Here is a 13,970-nt window from a genome sequence, read left to right as displayed (position 1 = left end):
AAGTCTAATTACCTTTATCTTGATCACCCAATGGACAGGCTCAGGCATATAAAGGGGTTGACAGGGATCCCTACTCTGGTGATGTGGTCAAAGTTGCCAACGCTATGAAGAAGGAGCTTGGTTTGAGCCCCATTGATGGAGACGTCCCTAACAAAGGTGTTGTAAGGGTGCAACAGGGGGTTCGAGACCTCCATGAGAGCTCTTTTAGCCTCTCGGGTATGTAAAAGAACACTAAAGCCACGTTTGCGCCAACCAGCACACTTCCCAATTCCCTCATGGGATTAACAAAAAAAAAGGTATCTATTTTATATGTAAACCCTGATTTGGCTTGTGCTTCTACCAGGGCATGTGTGAGTGGGACGGTAATTGCTGTATCAGCTCCATAAATCACTTAGCAACATTATACCAGTGAAACACAATTGAACTACAACAGAAAATAACGACTTTATTAACCAAAGAACACCATTGGAGGACATCCTACATTTCCTGTCTTCTTCTTGGCATGTGGCTTTAACCAGGAGACTCGTCCATTACATTTAAATGACTTGGATTGAATGAAAACAGAGCTTAATTGCGTGTTCTCCGTAGGGTCTCAGGTTGACGACCACATCCCCAAGAGGTCCTCTGCTCGGATCCTGGCCCCTCCAGGGGGCCGCTCCAGTGGAATCTGGTAAACTCTGGCCCGAGGAAATCAACCGTCCAAGCCTCCTTGTTTTGTACATTTCTGAACAACCAAGAAAACTGCACTGATTTTAAAACGTGGTAAAAGGGAAATTGTTCTCAGTGATTGGCCGAACCATCTGATCAGTTTGCTGAAGTGATTTTTACAAATCTAGTTGGAGTCTTCATTCTGAAATGATAAAATACACCAGAGTGACATGCTATTTATGAATTTCTTTTCCAAATTTAGGCAGACTGTGACTAACCGACTAGTCATTGTGATGCTCGTCAGAAGAAACAGAAAATAAGACCGAATGCTAGAAAAACTGTATTTTATTATTTTTTTTAACTGTTTGAAGTGATGTCGACTTACATATCTAAAACTAGTAGAACTGGATTCAGTGCAACATCCCTATCGCATCGCACACCAACATAGACATAGACGAGTCACACAAGATGAGTGTTTATTATTCTAAAACCACCTACAGTGCTTAATTCCTTGGCTGTTCCTGTGTTTTTGTTTCGAACGGATGGACGGCGATGTGTGGCGATGACATCCAACTGTTCAACATACTGTGTGATCTTTGCTGCTACAGACAGACTTTATCACGCACTGCCTCTTACCGAGAAACTCACGTCTCGCTAATATCCCAGTGCAGTTCCTAAAAGTAGACTTAATATTCCAAATTGTACACAACTGGACTGATACCATGTACAAGTCAAGAACTGTTAGGAAGTTCTCAAGGGGGAAAAAAATAATAAAACCTTGTCGACTCATGCCTTTGGGCCTACATTAAAATGTGTGTGTGTTGGGGGATGCCAACTTCCATTATTTCAACAGTAACTTGAGAAACTAATCTATGGTTCATGTCACTAAATCACTCAAGCAAAGCCTCCACAGAGCAGGAAGATTGAGCTGCGCATGCTTCCAAAGCACAGATCCTCTCACCTTTTGAGCATGTCATTCCTTTCCAGCAGTGTTGTTTATTCATGAGCACATTTTCTGTCTGTACTGTACATTTAGGATGCTTACTTTTAGTTAAAGGAATAAATGTGCCAATGTGAGTGAATCACCCCTATTACTGTGCACACCATCCATGAAGAGAACCACATAGACAGATGGCCACAGGTTCACAAGTGGTGCTTTTTCTCTTTTTTAAATGGTATAAAGAGTGTTAATATTATTGTGGATGACTGTTGTTAAGAAGGCACTGTAAATTGTCCGTGAGTGCGCGTTGTCGAGTTTGTGAATTGTTTTGTTGGAAAGTGAACCTGTTGTGTTGATATATGTACTGTGGCTGCTTGTTTCTTACCACAAAGTATTGGTAAAACAATAAAATAGAAAAAGCATCCCGATGTCTCTCTATTCTTACAACACTCTATACGTTCATTTTCCGGCACAGTGATTCAACAGCGTATGACATAGGGCGTGGGTGCACTTTGTTACATTATGGGAATGATTGGATCAAAGTGCATCCAGGTTGGCACGTTGTATTTGTAAAGCCTCCTGCAGGATGGTCACGATCTACTCTAAGCGCCTTTTAATCACGGCCAGATGTTGCAACGTGTGCGAGCTTGAGGGATTTGCTCCAAACACGTTTACATCCAGATTCTCTGAATTAGAGAGCTGTGATAATTAATCACATCTTCGTATTGTATCTTTCTTACTCCCAAAACACTGTGGTAGGCGACACTGCTCTTGATGATGATGCGCTCAACGTCGTCATCGTTATTTAGTCATTGTTATCAATCACCACGTAGGGATTTTGTTATCAGGTAAGTATAGGCAGTATTTATTTTAACTAAAGCCTGAGTTAAAACGTAAAACGCGTCAATTAAATTCACGTGACATCGTTTTAAAACTAAATAATGTACTCAGCCTTAACACGGCAGGAATATCATATTTTTAGCCGTAAATATTCTCAAATTAAAAATTAGTTAAAAAATGCATAAGCGATTTGGTTAATCACCAAAAGTAGGCCTCCGTCATTTTTATCCATCCATCCATCCATTTTATTATTTATTTATTTATTTATTTATTTATTTGTCAGCGCCGACATGGCGCCGTACTATACTCCAGTTTCACCAAATCTAACAGGAAAACAGTGCAACCGGGCTGCGCGTGCGCAGTGTCTACCAGATTAAGTGCTCTGCGCAGCTCGCGAGGCACTCTCGGTTTATAGCAACGGGAAAAGCCATCACCTCATTGAACGTACGGCACGGCAGTCGGAGGGACTTTGTCGCCTTTGAGTAAGTCATATTTCTAACACTGTACTTATTATGTACGTGTTCAACTATGTATCTGGACTGCTGTTTCGGCTAATTGCAGCATTGCCACACGGGGTGACAGTCCTTCTTTCTTTAGTCATGTGTGTTTTCGTTCAGGCCTCCAGAGGGGGTAACGTTAACTTCACACCGAACATGTCAACATTCACATGACTCGTGTGTGTGTAATTCCTCTTGTAGCTGCCGCTAAAGCGACATGTTTACGTGTTACGAGCACTCCCTCCCCCCCCCAAAAAAAAATTCAACGGAGGGGACAAATGGCAATTTAGTTGCCTAGCCGACGTTAGCAGGAGTTAGCAAGGCGCTAGCACGACCGCGGTTGTAATGTCAACGGTGTAAAACATGTTCACTGCTTCCAAACATGTGAAGCACTGTTTACGTGCATTATTAATGGCTTTACTCTGTTTCTATTGTATCTGCTGCTCCTGTGTGCTCTTTCTAAATTATACTGCTGTGCTGCAATACTAATATCAACATACTAGACATACTTTTGTCTTCTTCTAAATAGTTAATACCTCAGTGTAACAATATGATTTCAATGCGTCACACATGACTCAACACTAATGAATGGATGCCTCATGTGGTTGCTTTGTCAATAAACCACATCATAACATACTTAATGTATAGATTGGATGATATTGCAAAATAAATTTGAAATCGCCCCCTGACAGAAAAAAAAGGTTTCCTTACGCGGTTGTAAAATTATTTTATCAAACTGAAGATTGCACTCATTTTTAAATCTCTCTTCATAAATGACAATACATTAAGTTTGATCAGTTATGAAATAATGGTTTTATGTCTTACAAATATGTTCAACAATCTGCAATTTTTTGGGGGTGAATGTTGAAATATTTAGTAGTTTTAGCTCGGGAATGCAGGACATTTTCTTTAAACTCCCGAAACAGTTTTTCAGCTTTACAGATGCCATGTCTGATGTTTACCCTGACGTGGCACATGATTGTATTGAATCACACAGTACAGTAGTGTGTCGACTTAACGAGTGAAGTAACTTGCAGGTTTTGCACAATGTATTTTTTGTGTCTGGAATTGCGAGCAAACATTTTATTTACCAGCGCTAGCTCTTGTGGCAGAAAACGTCTCAACAAGCAACAGTTTGACACATTGTGAACAATTCTACAAACGAGGTAAAGTTCTTGCTTCCAGCCCATTATTGCCACACCCAGTTGAAGTTAACTGTAAAACTAAACATAAGAGAATTAAACATTTTGTATTTAACCAAGCGGCACGGTGGACGACTGGTTAGAGCGTCTGCCTCACAGTTCTGAGGTCCGGGGTTCAATCCCCGGCCCCGCCTGTGTAGAAGCATCTCAGAAAATGGATGGATGGATGGTATTTAACCAAAGCCGCTGTAACTTAGTTTTACAAACGTCCGCTATTTTAATGCTAACACACAATGCAAAATGCCATAGACGGGCTAGCATTGATTTCACTGTAATTTTAAATCTTAAAACAACTTGTTTTTGGACAAACAGTGCAGTAACCCATGTATTACACTGCCACTGGTGGCTGAGGCATGCACACCAGAAGAAGCAGCACAATGCCCATTGAATTATCATGATGCAGTGTTTAATTTATATTCTATTTGAATATGATATTGCTGTATATTTTTAAGTACAACAGACTCAGGTCAAATAGTGGCGCACAGAGTCCAATGCAAACTTGGGGAAGCAGCATTTAGCTATTATATATTTTTTTATGCTGCACACAAATGGAATGAATAAATTCCCAACAGAAGTGACATCAGCCCCAAGTGTGCATGTTTTTAAGTCCAGGTTAAAAACTTCTTTTTTTCCCCATGCTTTTTAGAGCTTTTCCACTTTCTTGCACTGTATGCTGTTTTAATTGTATTTTTATTTTATTTTATTTTTTTTATAAGCATTTTTTTCTTTGTTTTTAAATGATTTTAATCATGTAAAGCACATTGAGTTACCTTGTGTATGAAATGCGCTCTAAAGAAATTTGCTTTGCTTTGCTTATAATATTGTAAGGCGGTATTCTTATTAAAAAGCATGTTACAGACATTGTGGTGCTTTTTGAGGCACTGGAATTGCTTCATGGCATTTCCAATTATTTCAGTGGTAAAGGATACTTGAGATATGAATGTTTTGGGTTATGAGCGTGGTCACGCAACAAATTAAATTAATAAGTGGAGGCACCAATGTAAAGGTAATTGCGGAACCACCTGTTATTTTTTTTCCGGAGGGGAAAAAGGAGGTTTCCATTTTAGGTGCACCATTTATTTATTCAGGTGGGACCTGGTATTAGTTCATCAGACAGGAAATATGTTTCTCTGTGTTGTCAGCAGGATTATGTACCAGTAATAAAACTTGCTTTTTTTCCACATATCTCACATACTGTATCTATGGCTGCTAATTGTTATTTTTTTGTATTGATGGGATTCAAAGTTGTTCTAAATGGTCAGTATGGTGTGTCATCAGCTGTACAAGCAAATTAGCAGCATGTGCTGAGTGGACAGTTACCTCTCTGAAGTTCTGCTGTCAGGAAATGATTATTCAGCACAACATCCTGTGTGCTATTATTTGGGACCACGGGAAATGCTTTTGTGTCGTTAGGATTTTTACCCCCCTTATCTCAGCTGCCTTTGTTAACTAGGTTACACTGCTTTGGTTAAACCTTTAGATGAGGATTAGGCAAAACTGTTAAGTGATTTAGTGTGGTACTCCTCACGGTGCAGTATAACTAAGTGTAAGATATTCCTTTTTAATATGTACAGGGTCTTGTTTTAGGTGGTGCTTCTAAAGCGGTTTACACTAACACACACCCAGTGGAGGTGAGCGATATGATGTAATTTTTTAAATATACCATAGTTAAACTTCTTCACTGTAGTTTTTTTCATTTAAACACTTCATATAGGGCGCGTCGTAATTGGCTTCGTCACAACCAGGGACTGTGTGGTTCAGCCGAACTCTGTGTTGACCACAGTCCCGATGCACTTTTCAGCCTTCTGTTGAATGTCGCGAGGACAATGAAACACATGAACAGAATGAATAAATCTCTTCTTCTCTTCGCCTGTCTTGACATTGAGTCACAGTACGCATTTCATTCCAGGCAAATGATAAGGGCCGTGTCAATTGTTCATTTTAGTATATGCTGCCAGTAAAAAAATGGATGCCGGGTCACAAATGGCCCCTGTGCTGTACTTTGGATAATAAATAAAAAAAATCTGTGTCTTGAAATAGGTCAGAGTAGATAACATCACAATTTTTTTTGGAGATGTTACTTAGTTCAAGGTCAAATCACTCTACTGTGTTGCTCAACTATGTAAAATGTCCATATGCACTTGATTTACTACATATCACATATGCCATTAGTATGCACGTATTTCTGTTTACTTTGTGTGAAGCAGGAGGATGGCGGTGAATGTCCACTCCACCTCAATGACCATAGAGAACCTGAGTCGCCATGACATGTTGGCGTGGGTCAACGACTCTTTACAACTCACCTACACCAAGATTGAGCAACTCGGTTCAGGTAAACACATGAACGCACACACACACACACACACACACACACACGACCTAATGATCACACTATGATATGTTCTCTTTAGGTGCAGCATACTGTCAGTTCATGGACATGCTGTTTCCAGGGTGCATTTTGTTGAAAAAAGTCAAATTCAATGCCAAACTCGAACACGAATACATCCACAATTTCAAGGTCTTGCAGGCTTCATTCAAAAGGATGTCTGTAGATAAGGTAAGCACGCACATTTCACTGGGGAAAACAATTCCGGTTTTCCATTTTGAGTATTCACTTCAAACACCATAATTCCCATCATGGTGAAAATGGATCAAATTGTGAGATGATCATCTCATTTCTGTTTGAGGGAATGTGTTAAAAGCCCTTTGAGTTTAACTTGTGGTATCGGGACACAAAGATCAATTCCCACTGGACTTCAAGAGAATCTCATTTTGTTTCTCACAGCTGCATGCAATGAAATTGTGTCCCTCGCTCTCTCAGATTATTCCCGTCGAGAGACTCGTCAAAGGCAAGTTCCAGGACAACTTTGAGTTCCTTCAGTGGTTTAAGAAGTTTTTTGATGCCAACTATGATGGAAAAGAATACGACCCTCTACTGTTACGGCAGGGCCTGGAGGGAACACCGCCGCCCAATTCAGGTACAATGTAGTACATGCAAGGTTGTGTGAGTGTCTGTGAAAATAGGTTTCATTTCATGTCTCTTCCTCTTGATGCAACCACATCCCCACCTCTAACACAGGTGACCCCATTGTCCACAAACCTAAAAGACCTGCTCACTCAGGTAACACCCATTGTGGCATGTGTGTGTTTTTGTTTGTTCATGCTCACTGAATGTTTTCCTCACATATTTACTCTAAACCCGGATTGCTCTGTTCTAATGTTTTCTGTTGTGTGATGAGCCGTTGATTTTTTTTTAACACACAAATAATCGCACAATTTGTACACTGTTTCATAATAAATGTAGTCACGCTGAGCCAGCTGGCAAAAGTTGAGGAATGAAACTAAAGAGACAAACATAGACTGTAAGTGAAACAATGTTGTGTACTGTGGAGATATAATGTTACAATTAGGAGATAAACACATGAAAAGACATTATAAGCAGTCATATTAAAATGACATACAGCATACACGTTACATTAGTAGTAGTATGTCTACAGTGTGCATAAGCGTTTCTATATTTTTAAAGTGTGCTGACACTCATTAGCCCTTCCTAGTTGGGACTCCCAAAGCATTATCAGGGCAAATACCCCTGTTCCTTCCAATAAGAACGTTGCCACCATGAGGACCACTGTTAGCATTTTTGCTTTTTTTGTAAAATAGTCGCTGGTTGGAAAAGTTGCGAAGTATAGATATAAAAATATAAATGTAAGTTGGCAAGTCTTTGCCTTGCTTGCATTGTACCACCCACACATGAGCATGTCAAAATAAAAGTAGCAATTTCAGAGACGGTGGGTGGGCCTGATGTGGCCCATACTTTGACTAGGTCTGGAATAGACCATAGTAATACAGTGGACCCGCCATTCGCATGGGAATTACGTTGAGAATTTAATGGGTCAAGCTATGATTACTAACACGCAATTCCGGCAAATAGCCATAGACAACGCTCATTAGTTATATAGCGGGGGAGGGCCAGAATATATGCACCCCTGCCCGTTGTAATAAACTAGCCCCGCCCAAAACAAATCCAGCCAGCTAAGATTGTGACCAATTTTAAGCTATATATATCAACAATTCGGTACTAAATTTTTTCCTCAAGTCTTTGCACACATTTTCAGTGCTTACTTTGTAACATATTTAATGTATTGAGAAACAAAACACAAAAATGATTCATTGGGACATCACAGGAGCTCTGGAGAACGTGAAGCTCACTGGTAACTCAAGTCATTGCTCGAAAGTCAAGGCAAAAAATAGGCTGAGCGAAAACTCATATTGCAAAAAATAAATAAACATAAATTGGGCCACTCTAATTTGAGATACAACTGTAGTTTAAAAAAAGAAAAAAACATTTTCGAAATTATTAAATTGGATACATTTTGCCACCGTTTGTTTCTCACTGGCAACTTTCCACTTAAAACTAAACTAAATAATTTTATTTAACACAAATAAGTTAGGGCGGCACGGTGGACGACTGTTTATAGCATCTGCCTCACAGTTCTGAGGACCGGGGTTCAATCCCCGGCCCCACCTGTGTTGAGTTGGCATGTTCTCTATGGTGTGCGACAGAGCGAGCGGCTGCTCAGCGTTGTTGATTGATTTTTCTGACCCTTCTAGCATTGAGCAACAAATTGACTAGTCGAAAATGACTTTTTGTGGTGTTTTTGAAGATTCTGAGACTCCTACTCGAGCAGGAGATTGACCCCATCGCATCCCGACTGCAAATTAATCGTACTTGCACAAAGCCACAACTAGCTAATTTAGCCCGATTGTTACGTAGCAGTGGGACAGACACAATTTAGAAATACTATAGGCAGAAAACACCAGATTTACTTGGTTACTTTATGGGTGGGTAGGCACTCCAAAGACCCGATTATATGGATTAAAAACACGAAAAAGGCAATTTTTTCCCCCCCAGCAAATAGCAAATCTAGGCCCTTTATGAGAACACAGTTCATGCTAACAGACTTCATGCTTACTGCAATTCAACTAAATCAGGTGAACACACTTGATGTATAGACAATCTGTCCCAAAAAAAGAAATGCAAACTTTTATAGTAAGAAACATGCATTTTTTTGGTCATTTAAAATGATGTTTATTTGCTGTTAATCATTGTAACTTTTTTGTTGGTTCTTGTTTACTGGCTACTATGAGACAGCATTAGAATATTACACATCTGCCATACTGTCAGTTATAAAAGAGTGCAAACTTTATTTATGCATCTTATTGAACAAATTGTACTAGTATTATTTCAACATCTTCTGGAAACGTTCAGAATTCATTTTGAAATATTAGTCTACTTTAAACATAAGGCTAGCATTTTCCAGGGTGGTCTTACCGTTTTATATCCACTGTAGATTGATTCCTGATAGGTGATAGATACTCAAATGTGTATTTGTGCGTTTGTGTGTTTGTAGGTCCCATAAGAACATCTCCCACAGCACCCAAGAGTGTCGCCACCCAGCAGAGGCAGATTAATGCACCAGCACCCCGCAGAAACCTTGCCATGACCCGTAATGGAGGAGACTCAGAGCTCATGGAGCTGAACCAGCAGGTAGCGATAACATTGACTTTGTAGAGTCAAGGGTTCAGTTTGTCTTTGCCATGACCCGATTGTTGTGCCCTTGATACAGCTCAGTCGCCTATCGGGCGGAAATACATTTCAATTAGGGGGAGGGATGTGCATACCACATCTCTTCTTGTTTTTGTTTTTTTTAATGTAAAACTCACATTTTTGTCTCCTGTGTGCATACAGCTGCTTGATATGAAGCTGACTTTGGACGGACTAGAGAAAGAGAGGGACTTTTACTTTGGCAAGCTGAGAGACATTGAACTGATCTGCCAGGACGGAGATAGTGAAAGTAACCCAGTCCTCAACAAAATCATAGACATACTGTATGCTACAGAGGTAAATCCCATTCATACAGAACAGATATACTTTAGCGACGCAATCCCTTTGTCACTCCTCAGTAGAGACGTCTACAATCAAAGTTTTGTTTTTGTCGTTATCATGACATGCAGTTGATAACGCTAGGCACTGCAATGAGCTGCAGACATAGTCAGTGCTGGCTGAAAGATTATATCAAAACGGGAAGGTACCAACTGGGTAATTTCTAATCTGATGGTAAAGTTAATTAAATCTCATCTTTAACCTGAGGACATTGTAAAACAACAAAGCTGCTAATAACACAGGTTCTGTGAAGTGTTTTGAATTGCAAATGGTAATGTAATAAATGTGCCATGGTATTCCCATCAGAAAACCTTTTTTTAACACTCTTGTTCTGCAAGGGTGAAACCAATTTGAATATTTAAAAATAAAACAACGATAAAAGGTGTTATCAACCTTAATCTGGCCTATATTATACTGAGTTGCCATGACATGCATACTCCATTTCTTCTCGGCTTCTATTTTGGTTCTATGGACTTATCACAATTGCTCACTTGTTTTACAGGAGGGGTTTGCACCACCAGAGGATGAGGATGTTGATGAAGGGGCACGAGCAGACCAGGAGGAGTTCTGAGCTCTCCTTCTGTATCCCCGCTAATCAATTTAACATTCATCATAACCACAGAAAATATTCCCCTGTCATTTTACTTTAATTTTGACAAGGTTCCCCTTACTCCTCCCATCTTGTTTGTGGCTGTTCATTATCACATCTTTTTTTTTTTTTTTTTTTTTTTTAACAGTCTAGCCTACAAAGCAACAATGTTTGGACCTGTTGGTTTACTCTGCTAAACCAGAGGTGGCACCTACTGGGTGTGATTGCCCACTAGATTGTCATGCATTAAGGGCCATACCTTCCTGTTCATGTGTGAGTTTTTTTTTTTCTATGCGCCTGGCTTGGGCACCTTTTACCTACAACGATTCACCGGTAATGACTTCTGACACCCACCGTGCGTAACAGGTGAATGTGTGCACAACCGCCCATGAGGCGTGAGTCACGTGACTCATTGAAGTCTGAAGCTCGCTGTAATTAATGGAGCGTGGTATTTTTCCTGAGACGTGAATGCCATAGAAATCTATTTGGAATATATGTCACACAATTAACTTCCGTAACAGATACCGAAGTTAATCGTCACCAGTGTGCTGTGCGCACCGCTCGACTAACACGCTATACCTAAAAAAATGTACAGTGTATTCTGTATGAAATAAATCCAATACAAGTAATCTAATCAGAATACTCTGCTTGTGACTGAACGCATGTTTGGAGGTCCATCATAGGAAAGTGGGTGAGCCAGCCATTGTTTATCAGCATTACCCTGCAACCATCTTGCACCACAGACCAGGGGCTAGTCATTTAAACAGATTTCATGACCCACAGAGCAAATAAAAACAATTATTCAAAATCAATGATTCAAAATCTAACTCACCATCACACCATTACGATGACTACTGTTGTTGTGAGCGGCACTTTCAGATAAACTCCAAGCCGCAGCAGCATGTTTGAAGCTGAAAAGCTCGCAGGTGAAAGAGTCCTTTGCTGCCGATATTTATTGCCTGTTAATATATAATATGATATGTCGATGTCCGGCCATCGGGGTAATGTGGTAGGGACACGTTACGACTGTTGGGCAGTCGGTGAGTGTAGTTGAGCGTATATGGGCCAGGTGTGTCCCGCACCGTCAGCACGAGCTCTGTTGCTGGGCTGTCAACGGTTAACTGGATCAAAACGTGCAATATGGTTTCACGTTCATGGGGCGCTAGACTTAAAACAGCCTCTTGAGTGCGGAAGAGAAAAAGTCTCAGTCTGCGGGAGAATTCACACCGCCAGATTTGACAGCGCCCACATTTCAGGGTTACGCCACCCAGACTGCGTAGCTGACGCGAGGATGACATATTTGAGTTGACTGGAGAATGCACGCAGCTACAAAAAGCGGTTGTGCGCTTTTTCTGACTTACGGATACACGATAATATGGCCCTAAGAGCATTGAGATTACATCATTGACAGCCTGGAACCAACAGTGCATGTAGTGTATGAAGATGCAGGCGGCTTTCTCTCTGTGCATTTTGATTGGTGACGATATGCTACTCTGTGCATTTTGATTGGTGACGATATGCTAAAACACTCATTAGAAATTGCTGCAGATATTATGTGGAATCTAATTTTTGCCACACATTACCCATGTTGTAGGATCTTCTGCGTTGGTTTGGTGGTGTAGGTAAGATTAGAAGTGATGCAAATGAATATATTTTGCATAGTGAATCTAGCCTTCAGACATATCAGAGACTTGCTCACACGCACATGGATAAAGAAGTCATTTGAACTTAAAGATAAGGCCTTTATCGGTCAAAATAACCCCAAACAGCGTATTGTTGAGGAAGCATATATTTATAATTTTATTTATTCTTTTTTTTTTTTATCCGCTTAATCACAAAAAAGGTGGTTTGGGATTGAAGGTCTTACGCTAAATGTAGCAAAAGAAGCCCACACGTGATCGAATTGCCAACAAGCAGTGATTGGCTGCAGCCAGAAAGGAAGATGCAATTTTATATTTTGTAGCTTTTTTTTAATATATATATCCACATTGAATTGCTAAAAAAAAAAAAAAAAGGCCAACTCAGAGTTGTCATTGTGAAGTGTATTTAATAGAAAAATGTCAGGTTTGAATTTTATTAATGGAGACAAGTAAGTCAAAGACACTACTAAATTAGTAATGGTTGACTATTGATTTTATGCTCAACATTGTAGCTGCTATCTGTTATGTTGCTGTATTTAATTGATTTTTCATATACTACTTAGCACTAAAATGCCACAGTGTGGTATGTTGTCACTTGAAGCCTGGCTGAGTGGTCAAAATTAGTTGGACCTTTTTTGACAAAACTTAATAACAGCACATGTTGCTCAGTTTGTCTCCAAGCTATTGTGATGAACATCTGGACTTACTGTTGGAATGAAATAAAGCTCTGAGGTTCAGGAAAATCAAACCATTGTCATTGTATTTCATAATACGATATAATCAAATGTTAAATATACACCACATATAACAATGAAATATGTAATGCATAATATAAACTCCTTAACATCAGTTATGCTGTTAACAAGATTATGTTGATACAAACAGGTCAAACATACAATACACATCCTGATTATGTAACTAATGAGTCATATTTTCATGTCCTTTCAGATCAGGTCGTTATTCCCAGAAGATGTTTATTTTCACTGATACATTTGGGGTCCACTTAACCTCAAATAGATTCATTTTAATTTATATAAAAAGGTTGCTTTTAATTACAGTGCATTAATTTCACAAGCATTTATACAAAGTGTTTTGTTTTTAATTGGGAAATTCAGTTTACTTTAGCTACCTACTCACCTTTCATTTAAATGAAAATAAAACAAAAGCAGGTGAACATGGTCTTTAAATTACTTTTCATTTTATTTAAATATGAAAAATACATTAATATTAAAAATGTTTTGACGTGTCATCCTGTAAGACAAATGTACAATGTAAATATTGTATGACTATCTTTGTCGCTTTATTTAACAGTATCTCAAACACATTATAATACACCGTACTGGTGTATAACAGGATGGGTAAATGTTGAATAAGGCAAATAAAAACGACAAGCAAAAAACATGCCAGGGGTCACCAGTAAAAATTTTATTAAAACACTGATAGGAGCGTCTTGAAAGCTTATTTTTAGCACCAGATATTGACATTAAATACAGTATTTCTTTCCATAGTTTTTACCTTTGCAAAATTTACATTTGTGGATATAAAACTTCGTAAAATAATGCGATTAATTCGATTTCCTTTGCAAATGAGGTGTCACACGTTACAAAAAACAAAGTACATTTTGCAATGCAACACAAAGTTACAGGGGATATTATCCAAGATAAATCTGA

At 39.2% G+C, this 13,970-nt stretch overlaps 2 protein-coding genes across 8 annotated transcripts in view; both read left to right on the top strand.

The window, feature by feature from the left end:
• LOC133468724 (dihydropyrimidinase-related protein 5-like) overlaps positions 1–2,010 on the top strand; it is a 65,542-nt gene extending 63,532 nt beyond the window's left edge. For all 5 annotated transcript variants that reach the window (XM_061754962.1, XM_061754964.1, XM_061754960.1 and 2 more), the window contains 2 exons: positions 39–216; positions 589–2,010. In XM_061754962.1, the coding sequence (XP_061610946.1) occupies positions 39–216; positions 589–674 (264 nt within the window). In that variant the 3' untranslated portion in view covers positions 675–2,010. The remainder of the gene's footprint in view (positions 1–38; positions 217–588) is intronic.
• A 751-nt stretch (positions 2,011–2,761) lies between these two features.
• LOC133468482 (microtubule-associated protein RP/EB family member 3-like) lies at positions 2,762–13,048 on the top strand. 3 transcript variants are annotated; one of them, XM_061754440.1, is made up of 8 exons: positions 2,762–2,910; positions 6,335–6,459; positions 6,539–6,684; positions 6,949–7,105; positions 7,207–7,248; positions 9,539–9,675; positions 9,877–10,029; positions 10,574–13,048. In XM_061754440.1, the coding sequence occupies exons 2-8, from the start codon at positions 6,339–6,341 to the stop codon at positions 10,640–10,642; spliced, it is 825 nt and encodes a 274-aa protein (XP_061610424.1). In that variant the 5' UTR covers positions 2,762–2,910; positions 6,335–6,338; the 3' UTR covers positions 10,643–13,048. The 3 variants fall into 3 exon arrangements, with proteins under 3 accessions (XP_061610424.1, XP_061610423.1, XP_061610426.1); XM_061754439.1 differs by having other exon boundaries at positions 2,766–2,910; positions 6,332–6,459; XM_061754442.1 differs by lacking the exon at positions 7,207–7,248 and having other exon boundaries at positions 2,766–2,910; positions 6,332–6,459.
• Positions 13,049–13,970: the final 922 nt, after the last annotated feature.

The sequence above is a fragment of the Phyllopteryx taeniolatus genome, chromosome 18 (genome assembly GCF_024500385.1).
Source record: "Phyllopteryx taeniolatus isolate TA_2022b chromosome 18, UOR_Ptae_1.2, whole genome shotgun sequence".
NCBI classification, from domain to species: domain Eukaryota; kingdom Metazoa; phylum Chordata; class Actinopteri; order Syngnathiformes; family Syngnathidae; genus Phyllopteryx; species Phyllopteryx taeniolatus.
The sequence above is the reverse complement of the archived record's forward strand: the minus strand, read 5'-3'. Positions and strand labels throughout refer to the sequence as shown.

Excerpts from the sequence above, each read along its gene's own strand:
- LOC133468482 (XM_061754440.1), top strand. The coding sequence starts at position 6,339 with ATGGCGGTGAATGTCCACTCCACCTCAATGACCATAGAGAACCTGAGT. Across the intron at positions 6,685-6,948 it reads AAAGGATGTCTGTAGATAAG|ATTATTCCCGTCGAGAGACT; the intron begins GTAAGCACGCAC and ends TCGCTCTCTCAG. Across the intron at positions 7,106-7,206 it reads AACACCGCCGCCCAATTCAG|GTGACCCCATTGTCCACAAA; the intron begins GTACAATGTAGT and ends CCTCTAACACAG.